The 24,004-nt window shown below is 44.7% G+C and overlaps 3 protein-coding genes across 5 annotated transcripts; 2 read left to right on the forward strand and 1 right to left on the reverse strand.

The window, feature by feature from the left end:
* The first annotated feature begins 10,219 nt into the window (after positions 1-10,219).
* Positions 10,220-15,514, forward strand: LOC143315967 (cyclic AMP-responsive element-binding protein 1). Of its 2 annotated transcripts, none has more exons than XM_076723593.1 (8): positions 10,220-10,438; positions 11,473-11,566; positions 11,680-11,826; positions 11,965-12,065; positions 12,318-12,457; positions 12,844-13,026; positions 13,141-13,294; positions 13,401-15,514. In XM_076723593.1, the coding sequence occupies exons 2-8, from the start codon at positions 11,480-11,482 to the stop codon at positions 13,543-13,545; spliced, it is 957 nt and encodes a 318-aa protein (XP_076579708.1). In that variant the 5' UTR covers positions 10,220-10,438; positions 11,473-11,479; the 3' UTR covers positions 13,546-15,514. The 2 variants fall into 2 exon arrangements, with proteins under 2 accessions (XP_076579708.1, XP_076579709.1); XM_076723594.1 differs by having other exon boundaries at positions 10,323-10,621.
* mettl21a (methyltransferase 21A, HSPA lysine) lies at positions 15,474-16,522 on the reverse strand. Its single transcript, XM_076723595.1, has 3 exons — positions 16,335-16,522; positions 16,143-16,254; positions 15,474-16,007 (listed from the first exon to the last, which is right to left on the reverse strand). Exons 1-3 carry the CDS (start codon positions 16,479-16,481, stop codon positions 15,610-15,612), a joined length of 657 nt encoding a protein of 218 aa, XP_076579710.1. The 5' UTR covers positions 16,482-16,522; the 3' UTR covers positions 15,474-15,609.
* A 918-nt stretch (positions 16,523-17,440) lies between these two features.
* On the forward strand, positions 17,441-22,916 carry LOC143316161 (cyclin-Y-like protein 1). 2 transcript variants are annotated; one of them, XM_076723923.1, is made up of 10 exons: positions 17,441-18,375; positions 18,551-18,625; positions 18,710-18,744; positions 18,828-18,928; positions 19,166-19,201; positions 19,496-19,547; positions 19,639-19,758; positions 19,911-20,077; positions 20,169-20,331; positions 20,417-22,916. In XM_076723923.1, the coding sequence occupies exons 1-10, from the start codon at positions 18,216-18,218 to the stop codon at positions 20,531-20,533; spliced, it is 1,026 nt and encodes a 341-aa protein (XP_076580038.1). In that variant the 5' UTR covers positions 17,441-18,215; the 3' UTR covers positions 20,534-22,916. The 2 variants fall into 2 exon arrangements, with proteins under 2 accessions (XP_076580038.1, XP_076580037.1); XM_076723922.1 differs by having other exon boundaries at positions 17,485-18,375; positions 18,825-18,928; positions 20,417-22,915.
* Positions 22,917-24,004: the final 1,088 nt, after the last annotated feature.

Here is a 24,004-nt window from a genome sequence, read left to right on the forward strand (position 1 = left end):
GACCCCCTCATCCCTGGCGCTCGGCCCACTTTGTGCATGACCTCGCACACATTACAGCTGCAGCGCAAGTGCACAACACACCAGCACTTTTCTCCCACAGATGAAAACACGGAAGTCAGCCCACAATTTTTGGCTGCGGGTTTGACCATTTTTTAAAGCCACTGGAATCAATATTTTAACATTTTTACAATATCTTTGGGTCAGGTGATCATGTGGAAGACGGCGTTAATGTTTTGGTTCACTCTTGCCACTATTGTTAACGTTGTAATGCAGACTGGTCTCGTTCCCAAGTCGTCACCAGACATACTTGGTTGGGTTGAGGAAAAGATCATGGTTTGGGTTAAGATAATTACATTGACATATGTGAAGTAAGTGAACTTAAGTTATGGACTTACCTTACATACATAAACAGACATATTTGAACTCAAACATGATCTTTTCCTAAAGCTAACCAAATGTTTTTCGTGACTATTCCCAACCAAACTACAGTCTCTTCATAGCTTGCACCTGATCTGGCCACTTGGAGGCCAGATCAGGTGCAAGCTAATCTTACTATTATTATTATTTAAACATTGAAACCACATAGTTGGAACAGTGGGCATGGAAGAAATGTGCTTATTACTTTGTCTTTTGTGTCGCAAAAACACATTTTGTGCCTTAAAGCAATCCAGCAGACGATGACCCAGTGGCCCAACATCCAAACGCAATGCAGAGGCTGGTAATCTGTCTCATCTGTTTACAGTAATTAAACTAATGTCTCAATGAATCAATGCAGCAATGATTTATTGATATTTAAAAGATAATCCCAGTGTCCTTTATTTTTTTTCCTGTCAACAGTCTGCATGGTCTAAGCCCACCAGTGATTTTGCTTGTGTGGAACTACTGTGTGTTCCTCTGCAGGATTGTTTTACCTCCCAGAGCTCACAGCCTCCCATTGTTTTCAAAAATCCATTAATGGTCACCGTTTTCATGTTTTCTATTACGGTGCACAGTTACATACTTCTTCTGGCTGCAATGAAGTGTCAAAACAAAAACTTAAGGCAGAGTGGCAGGCAAATTTAGGTGGAGACGAGCATTGATTTCTTCACTTTCAGTTCCAGTGGAATGGAGCTGCTTTCAATACAAATGAAATGATTTTGGCTCTATGGAGCTACAAAGTCATGTTTGGTAAAATTAAAAGGGTCATCATCCATCAGATGATAAATTACGTTTGCCAGTGCAGCAACAACTGCTTTAATGCACTTTTGAAAACAATAGGAGAGTGTGACCTCTGGGGTGGAAGGCAAACCTGCAGCAGAACAAACATTAGTAGTACAATTTTTCTTTGTGTAAAGGGGGAACTCTGGCCACTTTCAACAAAAAGATGGGTTTATTCTAGTCATTGAAAGCACAGAAACATTTGTATGTCTTCTGTGGCTCACAGTGAGTGACAGGAGTTTACACAAACTCAACGTTTTCTGCCAAAATTAGGACAGTTTTGGTGATTTCACATGACAGAACTTGTATTTGTGTTATTTGTGTCTTTGCACCAATTAGGATTTAACAACATTTGAATCAGAATCTGATGGCAGTCGTTGGGTTGTTTGCTGATGATGTTGGTTGATGTCAATCAAATGTGATCCAGCAGATTAGCTTTGCTTTTTGAGTTTATTTTTTCACAACTTGATTGTTCCTTACTTAGCCATGAATATTTCATGTTATAGTGAACTGCTTAAGATCAGGGTCTTTAAGAGAGAGCCGACAAACTGAGGACATACGGAGTGTTAGCATCTACAGTAAAAGCTCCTGCCTCATGTGAAATCCAGGATCCAGGGTTTCCACTGAGGTTGTCCAATAAAGCCATGGTAAGAAAATAAAAGCCCACTTGTATTATCTTTTAGATTCTAGCTTAGACTGAAGTATATGGTTATACACTTATTTGCTGTCTTCCAAAGAATTACGTGAGAAGATCTGTCCATCAATCAATATGGAGCTACAGCCATGAGAGGTTAGCTTAGCTTAGCAAGAAAAGAAAAAAAAAGCAATCCTGGCTCTGTCAGATGGAAACAAACATGCCCTCCAGTACCTCAGAATCCCACTGATAAACACTTGTTGTCACACATTTCTTTCAAAGTAATAGTCCCTACAAAAAGTGTTGACTGTTTATGGAATGGGTGGATTATACATAGCAACAAGGATCTCTTTTTTTTTTTTTAGTTAACCAACCCTTTAAAGCAAGAGCATAAAGTGTCCTACTTTTGTGGCCCTGTAAGCCTGCTGACACAAACAAGGTGACACTTTGGTTGTCTTGGTTTAAGATGCACCCTCTGAAGCACATCCCAACCAGCTGATGTCAAAATCAATATGGCGGTGTCATCAGGCCTGCTCCAGGAGTAATGATGGTCCCTCAACCTGCTCTGAAGTCATGCACGTGCACACACTTAAACACGCCCACACCGCTCCCCCGCTTCTTCATCATATCATCAAGCCCATCAGCACGCTTAATGGGGGAGCGATCAATACATCGCAGGGGTCGAGGTGAGCGGGCCGAGCGCACAGCGGCTCGTGACACCCGTGCTAATGGTGCTACGAGCCAGCACGCCTCCACCCGTCACTGTCAAACTAACTGTCTGCCCATTGTCCTTATCAACGCCGTCTCCTAAGCCACTCACCAATCGCGACGGGTGGCCAATGTGTCGGATGATAACAGGCCGAAGGTCAATCCCTCTTGATACTACTGTGTCTATCTTTAAGTGTGGGAAAACGCGTCACTCCTGACATCCAAATGAGATCTCAGTAGATTAGAGCCCGTAGCTTCTTGGATCCAGTGGCTGCACTGGAGAGAGCGCGCCTGGTTCGCTTGTTGGCTCGGGCGTGGGTTTATGTTTCGTCTGTCCCCTCGCCCTAACCCCTCATTACAGCCAGTTTATCATGCCAGGAAGAGAGTGGCAAAAACAAATTAGTCCACGGGAGGGGAAAATAGCCGGGGATATCGATTTCGCCTTTTCATGCCAGAGTGGAGCACAGAAAATATTGGGCTATAAAAGGGAAACAAGGATATAAAGCCATTACAGTGCGCACTTAATTGATCCCACTTCCCATAACAAATTAATTGAGCGGAAAATGGCAGATGGCTTTGATGAATGTCATAAAAAAAGGCTTGTCAGCAAGCCCGGTGTGTGCGACCCCCTTGCTCACTCGCTGTATCTCATGAAGGAGCTGCTTAGGAGGGAGGCTTGTGGGAGTGCAGTGCGTGTTTCTTCAAGTATTTACATCCCAGTGATCCTGATGTTAATCATGTTGACTTATTGACATCATTGCTAATTGTCGACGGCTTCTCGTGGATTTTTTTTTTTTTTTTCCTTTCCTCATTGTCTTGTTTCTCTCCCTCTGCGTTCCTTAACTGCAGTCGGTGTACAGGTGCATGTTTGTTTGCCCACGTGAGTGTGTGTTTGTGTGTGTGTGTGTGTGTGTGTGTTTCATTGTATGTTTATACTGACAGGCTGCTGCCCCAGTAGCAGAACAAATGCTAATTTAATCAATTGGCTATAAATCCTACTGGCCGCTGACTCATGCGTCTTCTGCCCTGGGGACTCCAACAAAAACCCTGCCAGTGCAGTTTGTTCAACGTGCACACACACACACATGCACACACACATTCACACAGAGTTGTGTTTCCATCACTTTTGAGGACATTGCATAGACTTACATTCATTTCCTAACCATATCCCAAGCATTCACCCTAAAATTTAATGATGGTAGACTTAGGTTTTGTCCCCAGGAGGAAGACGAATCCCCACAAAGTAAGTAACACACGTCCATCTTCCATTCTAATTTTTCCCTCCTCCATCACCGCAATATAACACTCATTTTGAGACAACCAGTGAGTCCAACCGCTCATGCAGATGTTGGCCGTCTGACATAATTGGCTGTTTTCTTCCTTCAGCTAAAATTCTTCAGCTGTGCAGACAACTGCAATCGATCCATGTTAGCGCTCATAAACACGCACACAGGCATCCATCTCACAGTTAACTTTCCTGCTACCCATTAGGCAGAGAATTATTTATTGCGAGCATATCCCTCCCCACTTTTGCCCCCTCTACCACACACACACACACACACACACACACACACACACACACTTACATGCACACGATGCAGATGACACACCTGCAGTTTCATGACATCCAAATCTGCTAAAGCTGCTGAAACAGCGTCTTCAGGGGGTGGGCTGTGAGACTGGTTGGGGGGCACAGTGGGGCGATAGAGTGACAGAGAGACAGAAAAACAGGGATGCAGAAAGCGGCAGAGTGACAGAGAGAGAAAAATGCCAGAAAGAGCAGCAGAGCGATAAAGAAGAGTCAGAAAAAAAAGATAGAAAAAAGGGTGACAAGAGAGAGAGGGAGCAGGGGAAGGAGAGAGGAGCTGCCGCCTGCTAGCAGCATGGCTGGTTGGTACCCACAGGCTCTGTTCAGAATTCTGCGGGGCCTCTGTGGCCCCCGTGTTCCCCATCAATCTCAGCCAGCTCTGGCAGCCGCCAGCGGCTGCATCTTAATCTGCTGGGGCTGGACGTGAGGACGGACAGGTCGCCTGGGCCGCGCAGTAAATAACCCTTCTCCTGACTGTCCCCTTCTATTCCCCTATGCATACACAGGCATGGACACACACACACACACACACACACACACACACACACACTGGCTGCTCTCGCCACACAAATATTTCTGCATCTTCTGACTTTGGAAAGACAGCTAAGTGAGTGTCGAGTTTTAAGCATTAGAAATGCACGCTACGCAATTAGAAAGTCAAATCTTCTGCAGTCAAAAGGGCAAAAAGTTTAAAGTAAAACATCCTCTCCCTCATTTTCTGTTATAAACACACTGAAGGACATTTAATAATGTATAGAATTTTAAGATTAGAGTTTTTAGAAATTGTTTTGAAGAAAACATGCAGTAACATTGAATTCCAAACAGAAAATCTTGATCAGAGAGACATTTATGTTCAAGCAGAGGTGAATGAAAAAGAGCAGCTTTGCGACACATTTGCTCCAGCGTCCCAAAGATACACTTTGAAAATACAGGAAGCTCTGCAGAGCTTGAAGGTGGCTGGATGCACTGGAAAGATTAACTGAATGGTCATAAAGGGTCAAAAATAAGTTCTGAATCCCTTTAAAATGAGCAATTTGTCGGATAAATCCGATATTATAGCTGCACCAGGGAATTTGTTAAATATTTAATAATAAATATTTGAAATTTACATGATATGTGGCACATTTCCTGCTCCTGGGTGCCTTAGTCTCTCCATCCCTCATTTTGGGGGGTGGGGCACTTTGTAAAGACACCTCTCACATCTATCAGCTTTTTTTATGTGTATTTGTCTGTGCCTCTGTCTCACATTTTACACACACACAAAACCCACACAAAGCTGCCATCATCCTTACAAGCAACGACGGTGACAGCTGCAAAGATCTGACACAATAGATGCACTATCTGAGGAACACGGAGGAGGCAAGGTGAGAGAGACTCGGCGGATTAGAGGGCGGCTATCTCTCTCGCCCAGGGCCCCTCTGAAATCCAGGAGGCAGCCGGCACGAGTCGCCGGGATCAGAAGCGATGAGGCAACTCCGCCCACAACCCTACGCCAATCTTCACAGAGGATCAGGTGAATTTACAACCCGGCACAGCCCTGTTCCTCTAACCCCCCCCCCCACTCCTCTTCTCTATTGGTAAGACCTCCACGGGTCAAAGGTCACCGTATCCTCCCCACCCAGCAAGCACGCTTGCTCCGATGGCTCCAGGGCAAAGCACATTGCTTCCCACTGGGATGACGGTAGCCATGACAACCTTTGAACTCTGCAGCAAGAGGAGGAGAGGGATGAGAGCAGGGTTTGTAAGGTATCGGTGTTCTGCCTGTGTGAATGACAGCTTCCAGGGGTCTTACATAGGCCATATATCTCTCTTAACACACACACACATGCGTTCAGCCAGAAATATATTCAAGCTACATGTGAAAACACACGCAAACAACAAATGGCACCACATGCACAAGCACAAGTCAGGCCGAGACGGAGAAGATATACAAGCACACTCTGATGCTGCGTGGACACACAAACACACACTTGCCTTCTCTGTTTGACAGATGACCTTACGCTCTGTGTCACTGAGCTGCAGTGTCTGCCTCTGCTGGGAGTAATAGTGTCCAGAATGACATGTTATGACGGGACGGAGCACTGCGGCAAGTCTGCAGAGAAACACACACACACACACACACACACACACTAGCACCTAGCCCATCATGTGTGTGTTTCTGTCTTTGCCATTGTTTTGCCCTCCTACCCGCTCGCTAAAAGAAGAAAAGGCAACGGGGGGGGGGATTGAAAGTCGATTTTCATTTAAGAGAGAAAACACGCTGGAAAAAGTCATAGATCAACAGCTAAAATATGAAAAATGCACCTCTGTTCTTAAAGTGTGAGGACGGTTTCTTTTTCTTTATATCTTGCATCAAATGTTTTGACATTGAGCTGATGCGTCTGAATGAGACCTCGCTGGATCACACAGTGTTCTGAAAATGTCATGTTTGGTGAGGCAGAACTTCCTCCACGGTGCTGAAATCCTGGGTTGGGCTAAATGTTTTACCTCCAGCACGAATACCTGAGCGAGCAGTTATCTCTCTCCACAGAACCCCAATTAAAAGGATAGATTCGAGTATCGGCGCACACTTCTGGCATCTTCACAGGCTGAGGTGGCTTCCGTTGGAGCTCAAATTGCTTTGACAAACGCGGCGGCGTGTGGGAAGAGCTTGTCTACCTGTGTGAAGCCAAACACGGCCGATAGAGAAACACCAGAGACCAGCTTCAAACTCCTGGCAATCAAAAAACACATTACAGGTGATGCAAGAGCACAACAAATTGGAGTGCAACAAGATGGCGCTTAAAGTGAATAAGGGAAACCTTTGCCGCCGTGTTTGCAGTCCTGGTTGGGGTTTTCTGGAAGAGGTGTTATTTGTATTTCCATACGATCAGTATTGGTGCTAATGCAAATCTGATGGATCAGATCTGTGCATTATAACTCTGGCATTTGCATTTAGGCTGATTGATAGTGTTGTGTCTGCATTTGACTACCTGAAAAGACCCCTCAGCTCAATGAGGAAATAAAGAGGGCATGCCCACTTCATTCGTCTCACTCAGACCGATGAAGCTTCATATTAGCTTTAGCTGATAGAACAAGCAGAAAGAACAAGCATAGTGACCAATATTGAGATTAGATTGAGATGAGAAAACGTAGCCTTTAAGAAAGAAAGACAGGACGGTCAGATGGAAGTAGCGGGGGGGGGAGTGGGTGAAAAATCCTTGCAGGAGGGGAAAAGATGGAGGGAGGGAGGAGCTGACACCTTGACGGATTGATTGAGATCGCCCAATACACGGTGTTGCCTCCAGCCCAGATTAGCAAGAGGTCTGGGTCAGCACAATCTCTGTGTGTTAGATAACTCTCCTGCCTCGCAGCCGCGGCTTGATGCTGCACCTCAACATCACAATATTTTACCGCATATCTCCAAAACTCACATCTCAAGATTTGAGAACGGCGCTCGTGTGTGTGTGTGTGTGTGCCTGCACGATAGGGAGAGACAGACTGTGGGGCCCAGTATCCATGGCAACCCCAGCCAGGTGCACTGGTTCATATGCGATTCAGGTAATTCAACCTATGATGAAAAGCATGCATATAAGGTCAGTGGTATTCAAATGTGCTGCATGTTTTTTTTCCCCCTCCGTATTCATATTCAGCCTCTCTCTGGACGCTGCCACACGGCCTCCTGCGAGCCCATATGAGCTGACATCTCCCACAATGCCCCGCTTGAGTGGCAGGTGTGATATTTCCACCCGGTTTGATTGAGGACTGCATTTAAAATTTGTCTGCAATGTTGACAGAATATATCAGGCATGTTATTAATACACTCAATATCGCAGAAGACATGCCTGACACGGAGGGGGGCTTGTTACACGCGCCGCCTCGGATCATGATTTTGGATAGGGTCATTATTTTTCACACGACTGTGATTAAAAACACACACACAGAAAGAGGAAGGAAAGATAAACGGAGTGAAACAGAAAGAGGAAGAGATGAAAATAGAGAGACGCAAAAAAAAAAAAAAAAAAAAAGTGGGGAAATAGTGAGTGTCATAGGGCTTGCTGTCGATGGGGTTTTGGAGGCTTGTGTTAAGCCAGGGGCTTTGACAGCTGGGTTTAAGGAGAAAGGAAAGGGCTATGGATTGGAGTCAGGTCTCTACTTCATATTCTGAAGATTAAACTCCTATCCTCCTCCTCCTCCTCCTCCACCATTTTGGACGTCTGTGGCATCATTTTACTCTGCTGTTTGTGGGTGTTTCAGCAGTGATTTACAGCCAGGGCCGTCGCTGCAGAGAGCTCTGGTTAAAAAAAAAAAAAAAAACTTGCAATCAGATATTCCATGCCAGAGCTCAGCAGCATTAGCAGTCAGAATCAGAAATTTGCTTTAATCACCGGGCGCACTGACCACGTCGATATGCACTCAGAGAACGAGATGGTGGTGTGATAAAGAAGTGAATAATGCAGTGATGGTCTGATTGTGTTTGTGCACTCATGGGTTTTGCAAAAGGCTCTAGTGACAGAAAAAAAAAAGCTAAATTTAAATGTATTTATACAAAACGCTGAGCTGGTCCACATAAAATTAATTAGCAACTATTTTAATAATTGAATGGCAATAAAAAAAAAATCCTATTCCATTTTCAAAATGCCACAAAAATCACAAGTTATAGCTTCTGAAGTGTGAATATATGCTGGTTTTCAGCGTCTTACAATTGTAAATATGTTTCTGCTATTTCTCCACATCTGTCAGAGTGCTAACTGTATGTGGAAAACAATGATAAATATGTGCAACATTCATACAAACTGGAGCCTAATTTCCACAAAAACACTGCAAATGATCTGAGTGTGCACAGCTTGCACCACTAAAATGCACACTGAGTGATAACTAATGAAACCTCTCCTCCCATGTAGGGATGCAGGCTAATTATGGTTTGCTAGGGCTATCCTAGCTGGTGGTCATTATTAAGGGAAATCAATGTCTAATCAAGTCACCGACATGGACTCAGAAGCAGATACGAATGCTGCTTTGTGATAAATAGTTATTATAATTGCAATGGGAGTTTTTAGTGATGAATAGGTGGCTGCGTGGTTCATTATCAGTGCTTCAGTTTGACAAGAAAAGTGCTTTTTTTTTTCTTGGCAGATCCTATTCAGCCAGTTTTTATAGAGGACACAAGATTGGTTGTGTCCGCGCCGGTGTAGTCAATCACTCAATAGGTGAAGATGGGTATGTTTGACATCTGTGTGTCTGTGCGTGTGTGTACTGAGAGACCTCCGGAATGACCTCGCACATTGAGATGATGGTCATAAATTGGTCTGAAGTCTCATTTTCCCTGCAGGATTTTGACCAGCTGCCACAGCTTAGAACCCATTTCACTCCTGCAGCCTCAAGTCCTCACACACACAGTGACGGAGTTAATGAGTACATTTTATGGCCAGATTCGACAACCAAGGAGAGGCAAATGAAATGGGAATCATGAGGGCTGTAAATAGTACATAATCAGGGACACAGGGCTGGAGCCGGCTGGTTTCTCAATGAAATCACAATGTGGTTTGATGGTACAAAGCCGCTATCACAGTTGGGATTAATGTAATTCATAGATAACTGATCATATCAGGCTGGGATGAAAGAAACGTGCCTTAACCGAACACAACCAGGCACTGCTGACTGTCAGGGTGGGGAGAACTAAAGAAGGACTTTGCTGCCACCTTGTGTAAGACAAGAGTAATGCAGCCCATGAATCAAAACGTACGTTTAATTGGTGTAGAGATAATAAATATGACTTTTTGTAAAAATGTTAAATGAAATAACTGAATTTCAAAGACGAATGAGCACATGATCATTGTGAAATTGTCACCACAATGATGATGGTAAACGGTGCCAGAAAAATCTGTTCTGAGTTTAATATTGTCTGTAATTTCATTTTGTGTTCGTTGTGTAACCCTGAATATTAAATCAGATAAAATGCTAAAATAGATATAAGCTGTTTGTCAGGTATCGCATGATAAGGTGTGTTATCTTTAAAAGATATGTTAGTTATAATTACACAATACGGCGCATGCTCAGATAAAGTCTAAGACGCTGAGCCCTTTCCTCGGCAGTGTCCGTGATTTTCCCTCATTTCCTCGGCAGCCTTCGGGACTTTCCGGCCCTCTCCGGCTTCACTCGCGTCCTGTCGATAGAGCTGATTTTCTCTGTCGTCGTCTCCCTCGTCCTCCTCTCCGTGTTGTTGTTCTCGGTGACGCGACGGAGGTGTAGCCTGACGCGGTCTCTTACGTGTCGGTCTGAATAAAAGTGGAGCTCCGTAGACCCGGGAGTGACGAAGCGAGTCTGTGTTGGTAAGAGGATACGCATCCGATGTTTGCTAAACAGATAGATGGCTGCCCAGAGAAGTTATTTGCGCCTGATATCCGCACAAAGCCAACAAAGAGATCATGGCGGCCGTGTTGCAGAGGCTCACAAAATGAGTCAGTCTCTGCAAGTCTCGCTGGGTCGCAACACCAACAGAGACATAACGTTAGGTATTAATATGGGAGTGGGCTTAATTTTTTTTTCTTTTAACAAACAGTCGAGAAATGAGCCACAGAAGAAACTGCCCATGTGTCGCTTTTTCATGCCAACATTGTGTTAAACTGATTTATACCCAACAAACTCGTTAGTGAAAGTGGGGTCTCCTAGTTGCAACAAAACTGGCATACATGCAGACATTCCCTCCAAAAGGGCTTAAAACTAGCAGGTTAACGTTATTAATTAGTCAGTGCAATATTGTTTTGGACTACAGTTGAATGCTACAGCAAAACGAAAGACTGCGACACGGGCTGTTAAAAACTGGGGGGAAAAGAGTGGAAACAGCCTTGCTAAATGTTGAATTAATGGTTGCTAACTGTGCTAACAGTCAATGCTTTCCTATTAGCTCGTTAGCATGCTAACAAGCAGTGGAGCGCGTACTGCGCAAGCTAGCTACATGCTAACGATAAGGCGGCAACACTATCGAGGAGTTAGCGTTAGCCCTGGAGCGTTTATGGGAAGTGCGAGTGTAGTCACACTGAAGCGGCATGTTTATAATCTGTATTTTATCGTTGTGTTGCCATGTTTTGAGTATCCTGTCTGCCACATGCCTTTAAATAAATGTAGTTAGAAAAACGTTTGTTCTCCAAGAAAACTCATTTACGATGTTTTTCTAAATGAATTTTATGCTAACATGTTAAGCTAAGCCACACCCTCCTTCAGAGTATCAACAAGCACTGTGTTTCAGGCAAAACCTACAGCGTGTGCTGTGCGCCCTGGACCACTTTCTCACTGTTTGTGCTCCACAGTTCCATTTTAAGTATGGTGACACATGTACAAACAAGCAGCTTCTTACTTTTTGCAGATTTTAAATGACCATGGAGGCTGGTGCAGACACACAGCAAAGTGGTGAAACGGCTGTCTCGGAGTCTGAGGCCCAGCAGATGACCCTGGCCCAGGTAGATCCTGTACTCACTTTTAATTTACATGTTGCAAAACAAGTTGCATGATTGCTATTGCTGATAAACGTTCACAACCTTGCAAACAGTTAGTGTATGATCATGGGTTGTAGGCATCCATAGCAGCAGCCCAGGTGTCCTCCAGTAGTCCCACAGTCACCCTCGTGCAGTTACCGAACGGTCAGACAGTCCAGGTGCACGGGGTGATCCAAGCTGCCCAGCCCTCTGTCATCCAGTCCCCACAAGTCCAGACTGTACAGGTGAGAGAAACTAATGCACATAATAGTCACTGAATGCTTCATCGCTACATACTTGCAATGAAACACCCCTTTTAAATGTTTTATATGATATTCTTTGAGTCGGTCGTTCAAACAGAAGTGTCTACATTTTTTTTGCAGATTTCGACTGTTGCTGAGAGCGAGGACTCCCAGGAGTCCGTAGACAGCGTTACGGATTCTCAGAAGAGGAGAGAGATCCTGTCCAGACGACCTTCTTATAGGTTTGTGTGACATCTTATCACACACATATTAATCAGCTTTCTAGATTCATTACTTATGTACTCAAGGATGTAGTGCTTTGAACCTATACAGACATTTTCCCATAACCTTTTGCCTGCATTTCATGTCTGAGTTGCAGCTGCTTCCAAGGCAGAAGGCTGCAGTTTCAGCATGCATGAGAGAGCATTTGTATAATCGTGACAGGTTGTTTCAAACGTTTGCTAAGATATCTCTGTGATTGTCCCCCTCTGCAGGAAGATTCTAAATGACTTGTCGTCAGATGTTCCAGCGGTGCCTCGAATTGAGGAAGAAAAGTCAGAGGATGACTCAGCTCCTGCCATCACCACAGTCACCATGCCCACTCCCATCTATCAGACCAGCAGCGGCCAGTACAGTGAGTACTTCTTGATACTGTGGTGCAGGAAGCTCTGCGTTGTTGCAACGTGTCGGATTTCCTGCGATCAAGCGGTTGCCTTTTGCTTGTTATATTATGTTGTTTCATGTGCAGAGACAATGCTTTACTGCACAGAGGGATTTAACATGAAGAGAGTTAAACAAATAGAAAATTTGTTGCTCCATTTAGCTGTGTTTACATGGTATACAGTAGAAAAATATCGATGTCTGTGATAATCAATGTGGTCAGAAGAGAACATTTAGAAACTTCTGCTTTCTTGCCGCTGCTTCTTGCACTGCAGTTTTCACGTCTGATGCGCTGGATTTGCAGAACGTTGTTGATTCTCATTTACGACAATTCTAACACATGACAATGTCCCTCCGCAGTTGCCATTACCCAGGGTGGAGCCATCCAGCTGGCCAATAACGGCACAGATGGAGTGCAGGGCCTGCAGACACTGACCATGGCCAACGCTGCTGCAGCCCAGCCTGGTGCCACCATCCTGCAGTACGCCCAGACCAGCGACGGGCAGCAGATCCTCGTGCCCAGCAACCAAGTGGTTGTACAAGGTGGGAGAATAATTCAGCAAAATGTTTTCTGCTCTAATTGGTAAGGTTTCACATGGATTTTTGTTATGTGTTCATGAAAAAAACCCACTGTGTTTGCCCGTCTTTGTCTGTCAGCTGCCTCTGGTGATGTCCAGGCCTATCAGATCCGCACAGCCCCCACCAGCGCCATCACTCCTGGGGTGGTCATGGCGACTTCGCCTGCACTGGGCACGGGAGGAGGCACGGAGGAAGTCACACGCAAAAGGGAGGTCCGGCTTATGAAAAACAGGTGTGTGTATTATGGGGTTTTAATCCTTTTTAGAAATACAAGTGGCTTGGCTGAAGTAGTGAGGTGATGTGTGCACACACTCACACGAGGTCTTCATGTCACGCAGGGAGGCAGCCCGCGAGTGTCGCAGGAAGAAGAAGGAGTACGTCAAGTGTCTGGAGAACCGTGTGGCCGTGCTGGAGAACCAGAACAAAACCCTCATCGAGGAACTCAAAGCCCTCAAAGACTTGTACTGCCACAAATCCGAGTAGAAACGTCACCAAACGCCTGCCGGGGGCTCGACAGGTGTCCGTCTGTCCCCGTGTACAGAGACTCAGCACAGAGCCATGCATCTGGATGCCACTCCCCCTTTTCTACTCTTTTGCTTTCTTCTTAAAAAAAAAAAAAAACTGCTGAAAAATCTGTAAAGTGACTCACCAGGAGTATACGAAAGCACGCCACCTCCCACTTCAATGATTTGAAATCGAAATTTCAATTCAAAATCTGAATTGTGATTCTGTTCTCATCAGTTTGCCATGGAAGGGTGAGGCAACGTTCAGGGCGGGTGTCAGCTGCACAGGGTCCTTGTGGTGAAGCAATAGAACAGACGATGACGCAGTTCTTGTTTTGAAGCCACCGAGGGGAAGCATTCCAGTCACTGGTGCCTGGACGAACTGGGCAACATCACCAGCAACGAGGAAACCGCTAAATTACCATCACCACTACCGACAGAACTTTTTACAGCGTAATCTCCTGGACACACTTGGATCGTTTGGAGAGGTTACCTTCGTGTGCAACATTTGTAATTGTAACTGCACTCTTGCATTAACTTCTGTTACTTACTAATGCTTTGGACTGTAGACGGGCTGTGTCATGGACATTTTATCTTTTAGCTATGTTTCGGTTTACTATGTATTGCTTGCATAATGCCATAGACTTTTTTTAAAAAAAAACTTTACTTTGCCTTGATACGACATGAACAACGAAGCTCATCATTACGTTGGGTTCTGAAATGGTTTTCATGTTAATTGCAGCTTTAAAAATACACAAGAAGATAGATGAAATCTCTCCGGTGGAACATTCATTTATGGTTGCAACTCTTGGAGGGTTTCTTGGGTCTCTGATGCATGTTCCCAGTCATATTACTAAGGCTCATTCTTTTTTGATTTCGACCAATCTTTACAAAAACATCCTGCAACATATAAAAGAAGCAGACGAATTTTGTTTCCTGCTGCTCACCGTAGTTTACAATAAATGGGGTCCACTATCTGTGGCATAATATGCCTCCAGTGATTGGAATTCCTCAGAAAATTGGAATAAAATTCACCAGCTGCTGCTTTTGCATCAGTTTATGTCAGCAAAAAATAGCAGTGTTCATGCTAAAAGTGGTCTTCCCGCATATTTCTGTACCATGGATTTTTCAATCCATTTATTTTATTGAATTATTTAATTCGCAGATCCTTTTTGAATTAAAAAAATAATGAGCCTTACTTACAATGAAAGAAATACCTTGTTTACATATTTGTAAACAGATTTGGAGACATTTGGCTCCTCTCCATCTTTGAGCATGTTTCCACCTTTTTGTTACTGGGAAAGTTAGTTGAGCTAAGTCAGTTCCTGGAGTTGGAGATAGATGAGTTTAAGATACCCATGTGTCTACCAGGAGCTGGATGTATTGGCATCAGCACAGGCCGTCTCCAAATTCTGTTTTATAGGATAACAAAGTGGCATGCGCACTTTCCTTGCATATACAATCCTTCCACATTTCACATTAACAGGAAAATGTCACAGGCTGCCACTGCTAGCTGAGCTGCTGCAAAGACTGTACACGAGTTACACCGCTAACCTGTAATCGATTACAACGTGTCCACCAGTGTTTATTTTAGTGATCATCAAGGCATCGTCATGTATTTGATTAGACATTATTAACTGTTTGGAGCGGCAAGTACCAACTCCATTGCACCTATCAGACACCCTGCAAAAGGATTGTAAAGTGCAACCAAATCAAAAAGAATGGCTTCACAGTGAACAAAATGGATATTTTCATGGTAATGGAATGCCATATTGTATTATTTTAGGTATTATGACATAGTATGCTTTTTTATTTTGCTTTTCATTAATTTTGTATTCACAATTTCTAAGTGTCAGCACCAACTTGTATAATACAGTGCATTATGTTAGAGCTATTGAAATATTACATTTTTGGCAGCTGTTAATAAATGTGTTTCTGGTAATCTTTGATTTTTAAACATTTTATTTGATTCTGATTAAAAAAAAATAGGAAATTATTACAAAGAGGAAGGAAGTCAGCCAAAGGGAACTGACTTGTTAGGTTGTCACAAATCCCTTGAAGGTGGCAGTTTCCAAGACTTATACACGTGGATGTCCCTCTGTTTGTCATAGTGGACCTCTTCGACTGTGAACCGCTGCCTCAGCATGCTCAGAAAGTCTGTGTCTCTCTTGTATCGGATCTTGCAGGCCAGCAGCACCACGGTGGTATCCGAGCACAGGTGCTCCAGAGTCCGCAGCAGCGGCTCAAAGGTGTCCTCCAGGTAAACGATGTCCGCTCCCAGCACCACGTCAAATCCCCCGGCTGGGTAACGGTCAAGGCCCTCGCCCCAGGTCAGCTCGGACACGACCACTGATCCCTGGGAGTCTGGGGGCAGGTTTGCTTCCACATTGGCCGAGAGGAAGTCCAGGGCAGGCTCCCTGTCAGTGATGGTCACTTTGGCACCTGGAAAGGTGAAGAATGTGACACTGATACAGCTTAACGGCCAACATTGACGTGTATGTCTGTGTTTAATCCCTTTAAATGCACTGAATTTTAATTTTCCCACTCACAACTCTTGGATAGGGATGATAAACTCACCCAGCAGGGCTGCCACAATGCCCACCAGTCCAGTGCCAGCTCCCAGTTCAATAGCCCCCTTCCCCTTTAACTCCACCTTCCCCAGCTCCAGGTACATACACATGACCACTGCCTGGAAAACAGACGTCATATACATTCAATTAAATGAGTAGTGATGAATGACGAACAGTTGGCACCAGTAGTATCACTTACCGCATCCCACACGACTGCTGCCACTCCGAGCTTTTTCCAGTCCTGGGCCAGGTGGAGGTCGTGGTTGGCGAACCGAAACTGTGCTGATGAATTGTGGAGTTTGGACAGCGCGGGTAACGAGTTCTCCACATACGGAACAAGAGCCATGCTGTAAACGAGCAGAAAATACTATGTATTCATGTTTATACGTATATACGCATGCGCGGTGTGGTTCTTCTTCTATGAATTTCTGTAAGACGTGTGGTTGAGTTACTGATACATTACTGCCATCTTGTGGGGTAAAGTATCTCCTTCAGTGTCAAACCATTCTTTTAAATGGTTCCCTCCTCTATGCATTCTCCAAAATATCACACATCAAACATATCACATTTTCTGCCTCATCTCTGCGGAACTAGTTATGCTGTAGATTTGTTTCAATAAACATATTACCGTGATGGACGGAGCCCATTCAGGCGCCTCTGCGTAAAACGTCCCCAGCCCACTCTTGACGCATCAGTGAATAAATTTAGCCAATCATATAACAGTTTAGCAGAAAGTGACCAATAGTAAAGCCTGGTTTCGTCATGGGCGTGTCTGCGAAGGTTTTTCTCAACGGCTGTGTTTTCTCTATAATTGAGGGGGCGGTACCTGCAAATGAATCTGCCCCCGGGACTGTAAAGGTAACAGCACATAGCAGCAATACAGTTTCCGTTTCAGTGGCGTTCCTGCACTCAAAATAAAAGCTTGGAAATTAGCTTCTGAAAGCTGCCACGGAGGTTTTATTTAAGGACTCATAACTTCCTACGGTTAGGTGAAATCAAAGTGTATACTATATTACAAACAAACAAAAACAACAACATAATATGTGCATTAAACAAATTCCAAATAAAAAATCGAAAAGTGACATGAAAAGAGACGAGACTGAAGCAAGTACCTCAATTTCTTTTACTTCAGTACTTGAGGATATATATGTACTTAGTTATGTTCCATCATTGGTTGTGATGCATGTTGTATTTGGTTCATTAAATGACCAATGCTCATGATTACAGTGCAAATTATGATTATTATGTAAAAGAATGTGACTTCACTACATGAAGTTCACGATGAGGACTTTTAGTTTGAAAGGCAGTAGCCGGAAATTCCCTCTTAGCTGAACTGCTTCGGCTGATTTGACATCCAAGACGTGTCCTGCAAATGCGACGAGATGCAAGCTAACATTGGCTATCGTTTTAAAAATCCAGTAGTCGCTACCTTTCCGCTTCTTTAGCTACCTCTGGAGTTCTTTTTTTCCAGTTTGTGAATGTGTACGCTAGTCCGCTAGAGAAGCCTTAAATCGTGACAGAGACTTGAACCGCAGTGAAAATGGATTGATCCATGCTGCCAGGAGTGGTCTGAGGCGCGGAAGCTAGCGTTAGCCGGCTAGCCATGGAGGGAGACGGAGGAGCTCGTGACTTTGCCTTGTTATCCTCTGTTCCGTAAAATGACTTGATATTGGTTACCCACCGTCCAAAACTGTTCAGTCCACGCATGTAATTCTTCCTCAAGTGCGCCAGTGCTATGCTGCGCACACGCCCTGAAAATGTCAGCTGTCCTGCACATCGCGCAGAAACCCGGTTGGCTTCTCCTCCATAGATCCCATTTAACAGCCAGATTTTTCACCTTGCAGCCAAACACACCGGCTCGACTGGTCCCCGAGGTACTAAACTAAAGATAGATCGTTGTAAAGATTTAAGTGTAGGCTTTTATCTCGGACAGATCTCGGCTAAGATTTACAGTTACCCCTTCTTAAAGACTCAGATTAAACTTTGCGTAAGTTGCAGACTCCCTGCGGCCCAGTTAGACTCGTAGGTGATCCCTCCTCACTTGTATGGGAAACGGTAGCAGGACTGCTGCAGGTCAACGATGGGAGGCTCGGTGTCTTGCTGCATCTCTCCCGGGGAGAGTCCAAAGATCCACAGGAGGGAGGTGGAGCTGGAGGAGTGTCCCATCACCACCACCGAGGACGTGAGCGAAGACACGGGGACGTACCTGCAGCACATCAGCGACAGGGAGCTCCCGGACGGTGAGGCTCACACCTGCAGCGTTTGCATCATGTTCTCAGAGATTTGAACGTTTCAAGCTGATTTGTAAAGACTCATCTTTTAGCCCTAAATCAACAGAAAAATCTAGAGATTGGAGACTCATATTTCAGTGCTGTGCCATGTCCTCCCCTTCACTTTCATCCTTGCATCTTGCAGAACTGGCCCAAGAGGCCAACCCATCAGACCACCCCAGAGCCAGCACCCTCTTCCTCAACAAGTCTCAGACTGACGGTCAGTATTTCTCATTCGAGATCATTTGGGTTTTTTTTTATTTATTCCTTTTTTTTAAAACTCACTGTTTTCTCCTCATTTCAGTGCGCGAGAAGAGGAAAAGCAACTACCTGAATCATGTAAGTGTTTGTGAGGATTTGTGCCTGAGATGATCGGGATGACCCAAATCTTCTGTGCTAAACTTTGATCTCCTCTCCAGCAGATGTCCCCGGGGCTCCTGACCAAAAAGTACAGCTCTTGCTCGACGATATTCATCGACGACAGCACCGTCAGCCAGCCCAACCTCAAGAGCACCATCAAATGGTGAGTTACTCCGCCTCCGCCTCCTGCATGTCTTCAGAGAAACAGACTGGTGAGCCGCCTCTGCCTTCAGTCAGTACTGTTCACAAATCAAGCGTGCAGCAGACGTGATCTCATCCGTAGGTACAGTTGCAGAAGGCGAGCGGATGCTAACTTAACATACTTTTTACTGCAAAAGAATCAAATCCCATCCAGTGGTTCACTGTTTGTCTGTCTTGTGTCGATGTCTCTCTGTTCCAGCGTCGCTTTGGCCATATACTATCACATAAAAAACAGGTAGGAAACGTTTGAAGTACTCTCACAGATTTCACCTCTTTCACAGGTGGCGTTGAACTGTTTCCCTTGTGCCCAGCACTTAGAGATTTAGTTCAGTTTATCTGCTAATGGCCAATAGTTACAGGCCTGTTGGCATCTGAGCAGCCTGCAGAGGCCTTCAGTGAACACAGGTCACGTCCCATTTTGTTAGAGGAGCCAAGTCCCCAAAGACGAGCTGTTGTCATTCTGTGCAGTGGGACAAAAAGCACATAACATGCACATTTAACGTTGGCTCGTCGTCTTCCGCCCCTGCAGAGATTCCAACCGCTCGCTGGACATATTCGACGAGAAGAAGCACCCTCTATCGGTGAGCTGATGTCTTTGATTGCATGAGGCAACCATATTTGCTGTTCACTCTGTGCCGATCGACCGCTGACGAGCACCCCTCTTCCCAACAGCGAGAAAAGGTTCCGGATGACTACTCCGTGGTGGACCCGGAACACAAACTCATCTACCGCTTCATACGGACGCTGTTCAGCTCGGCGCAGCTCACGGCGGAGTGCGCCATCGTCACTCTGGTGAGTTTACGACCACAGATTTACATTTCAAGAGTCTGATGGAGGTAATATAAATCCACAAACATCAGATATAATCATAGAACAGTCACTGGGATCGCTTTACGTCTTCCGCCATTGCTGTGATGTGTGCACATGTCTCGTCTGGGTGTCAGGTCTACCTGGAAAGGCTGCTGACGTACGCTGAGATGGACATCTGTCCTTGCAACTGGAAGCGGATTGTTCTCGGTGCCATCCTGCTGGCCTCCAAGGTGTGGGATGACCAGGCAGTGTGGAACGTGGACTACTGCCAGATCCTCAAAGACATCACCGTGGAGGACATGTGAGTAAGGTCACTGGACAAAAAGCCAGCTCGGTGTTGCTTGTCCTTAAAAATGTGAAACCGACTGCCTGCTTTGTCCAACGTTCTGCAGGAATGAGATGGAGCGTCACTTCCTGGAGCTGCTCCAGTTCAACATCAACGTCCCAGCCAGCGTCTACGCCAAGTATTACTTCGACCTGCGCTCGCTGGCCGACGACAACAACCTCAGCTTCCCTCTGGAGCCGCTGAGCAACAAGCGGGCCCAGAAGCTGGAGGTGGGTTTGCGCAAGGGCTGCATTGTGCGTGGAAGTGTCACTGAATCGGTACCAACAGTTTCTCTGCTCATGCTTTCGTCTCCAGGCTATCTCCAGGCTGTGCGAGGATAAGTACAAGGACCTGAGTAAAGCTGCTATGAGGAGGTCCATCAGCGCAGACAACCTGGTTGGCATCAAGAACTCCCAGGCTGTGCTGTCTTAATCTGCGAGCGGCGGGCTCGGGGTGAAGCTACAGGATGTGACGCGACATGGAAGAAATCAGACGAGAGATATTTCCAAAGTAGATTAAAACCAGTAACTGAAAAGTTCCGCTTAAAATGTTAAATGTCGACGTGAAGGAGGAACAAAAGAGCAGAAGTTTACCAGTCGATATCTCTAGAATATAACGAATCCAGTCTCTATGTGGTCATTACAAAGAACTTCAGCTATCTGCCTTTAAAGCATGGTCATTTGGTGACATATTTTTGCAGATTGTGACATGTTTTTCAAGTGCTGGACGTGTAACTTTGGAAGGAATCCGCATGAAAATGCTTCCTGAAGCCGCACAAATCGAAGACCTCATCGTTTTTTTTGTTATTTTTTCATTTTTTTTTTTTTTTAACATCAGCCGACCTTTTTGGGGGAGTCATTTCTCTGGCCTCGGCCCCCTCCTCTCCACCAGCTGTTGCCCCACTCCTTCATTCACACGATGACAGACGGTCTTGAACTACCCTGTGGTGTAGTTCTGCACACGGACAAAGAGTAGACTTTGTTTTGCTTACTATGTAGGCCCCTATAGCTGTGAAATGTACGAGACTTTATTTAATTCAAATAAATTTCAGTCGCTGTTCAAAGTCGAGGCTGCTTAGGTGGGAAAACGTGTCGTGGTGCTTTTTGTCTCGGGGGAATTCGGAGGTCGTTGAAGCCGTGATGAACTCAACCATGAACTGTGGTTCCACTATGAGATGAGATTGCATGTATGTAACAGTATGATGTGAAACAGAGCTTTCTCTATGAAAGCAGTCAAACACCACAGATTTACCTTCATATTCAGTGTATTTCACATTCCTATTGAAATAATCAGTAAAATTAGATCTTGACTAGACATTATTAAGTTTCAACATACAGCCGTGCATGACTTCATGTCCTGCCTTAACGAACAAATGTGCTCCTGGTTTGTACAAGCTAGAAACCTTCCGCTGCGCTCCACACTGCAGTATTAACAGCCCAGCGGGGAGAAAATCGCCTCGAAGTTCAGCTTCTTTCCGAGCAAAAGCACAGCTTGACCTTTGCAGGGCAGCTTAAAGACAGAGGAGAGGAAAGGATATGAGCTGAAAGAAAGCGGGTCGATTCAGGTATGGAGAGACCGAGAGCACTGGAAAATGTAGACGGTGGATATAAATCAGAGTTGACATTTCTCAAAAAGAATATAGATTTGGGCATTTATTCAGGCTGTTTCTGCTGCAGAGATCTTTTACACATACAACCTCCTCCAATGAGGCTCCCAGGCTGCAGGTGCTCATTTAAGTCTAGCTGCTGGCCTCATGGGGGCGCTAGATAGCTGATATCCCAAACAGAAGCCCAATTGCCGCAAGAGGCTCTCTTATCCAAAACGCTCACATGACTCCCACTGCAGGCTCATGATCTACTTGACCATGAAAATTGCACAGATCGGGCCCTGAGCCAGATCTGCCGTTTGGCCTGGACGGAGCAGTTCAGGGCTGGTGCCGCCGTGCACCGAAGCTGCTGACCAGCTCAGACCTGGCTGCTTCTTCACGGTTATAAAAGCGGTTCGATCCACGGTGGCATAAAACCATGTGAGAATACATGGCAGTTGTGCCTTTAAATGAACGCCCTTTGTGCAGTTCTAACCTAAATAAATGACACACAAACAAAGGCAACATTAGCATATTGAGTGCAGGAAGAGCAGCCACGGCCCATTCACTCCCACTGAAGATGGAAATATTTAAAAATGCCTCACAAGTCCAAAGTTACTTTAGTAAAAAGGTTATTTAATGAGTGCAAAGGCAGATACTAATGGGACAGGAACAATGTGTACATTTGTGTGTTTATGCAGAAATATGCGTCGAAAAATACAAAGAACAGCTCACACAGAAGCATGTCAGATGTTTCTTAATGCCAGTGATCATCCACATGATGCCAGTCTTCATTCTGATCCAGTTGCCAAGTAACATCAGCGTCATGTGCTTTATCTGACATTGATTGCTTTTTTTTTCAGAGGTTGCACGTTTCTTCAAGTCACATTGATGTGGGGGTTTGTCTTTCCTTCAGTCAGAAATTGGATTTTGGTCTCACTGTAGGTGCTGCTGGCACTAATAAAACTTTGAACACACTCAAGTAGAAGGATTTTTCTCCACCAGAATATTTTTTTTTTTGCAGATGACGATATGTGGGACTTACTATCTGGAAAACACAATGGGACCACAGCATGAAGCCTTACCCCCGTGCAAGTGCAATAAAAACTGATCACAATACCACAGAAACTGAATATTTGTATGTTTTCTGTAAGAGTATGTCCGTGTTGTCCAAAAAAGGCAGTTCACCCTGTATTTATCTACAGAAATAAATTTCTACTTATGAAGTCTAAATTTTGGTCATTCATATTCACATTTAAAGTATCTGCACCTATATTTTGGCTATGTAACTTTATATTGCGGCCACTGATTATATCTACCACTTTAAATTGTGTGTAATATCCCTATTAGCACCCAAAGCAGAACTGCAAGTAACACTGAAGTGAACTATTAGCATGGCCGGAATTTCATTGGCTATTTGAAACGTCAGTCATCTGCAAAAGCAGTTGTGATTGGCTGGATCTTCACATTTCAAGTGGGACAAGCTGAAGGCACGCATGGCCTGTGAATTTGAAAGGAGAGAGCAGCTTTCTGTAGATGGCTGTCATGTTTTGGACAAAATATTTTTGCTGTAGTGGATCGTGTGGACCTTTGTCGATGTTACCAGACTGTTTTTGTCTGAGTTTTGTCGTTCTGTGCATCACTGAGAGACAAAAGGGGTGAGTTGCATCAATGTTGCGTTAGTTGTAAAATCAGCTGTTTATCTGCCATTGGTGTTTGCTGTGCATCCTGTTATGATTATATCTTGAAATGGTTTGCATCAATCAATTCATGAAAATCTCAGCTTGTATAATATGAGAGTAAATGTTGTGTTTGTATAAACAGATGGCAAGAAAAATAAAGTAATTCTCCAGCCCATGGTGGACCGTTGGAACAGTAACACGTTGCAGCCTTTAAGCTATTAGGCTAACTTTAATGAATTTATGTGCATGTGTGTTTCATTGCATATTCCAATAATAGCACGACATCATTAAAACTGAGCGTGAAAAGTGTTCAACGTCGCCACACTGCGTTGCTTTGAGCCACTGGCTAACAGGAGACCATGTGTCAATTGTTTACATTTGCTGTGTGACAGCTGAGCTTGATGCGGAACGATATGGCTGATAGGTTACACGGACTTTCCAAATGGGAACACACTCCTTGTTTTGGGGATGAGCACTGTCACTGACTTGGTTTTAATGCCGATAGTGCGTAAGCAAATCCAGATATATAAGTGGTGGTGCATTGCACAGATCTGTATAGTGCGTCGTTTTGTCCTATGGCCATTGAACGCCACATTCATTTGCCATGGCATCGCGACCTCAGCACGGTCAATACCT

The sequence above is a fragment of the Chaetodon auriga genome, chromosome 23, assembly GCF_051107435.1.
Source record: "Chaetodon auriga isolate fChaAug3 chromosome 23, fChaAug3.hap1, whole genome shotgun sequence".
In the NCBI taxonomy this organism is placed as follows: Eukaryota; Metazoa; Chordata; class Actinopteri; order Chaetodontiformes; family Chaetodontidae; genus Chaetodon; species Chaetodon auriga.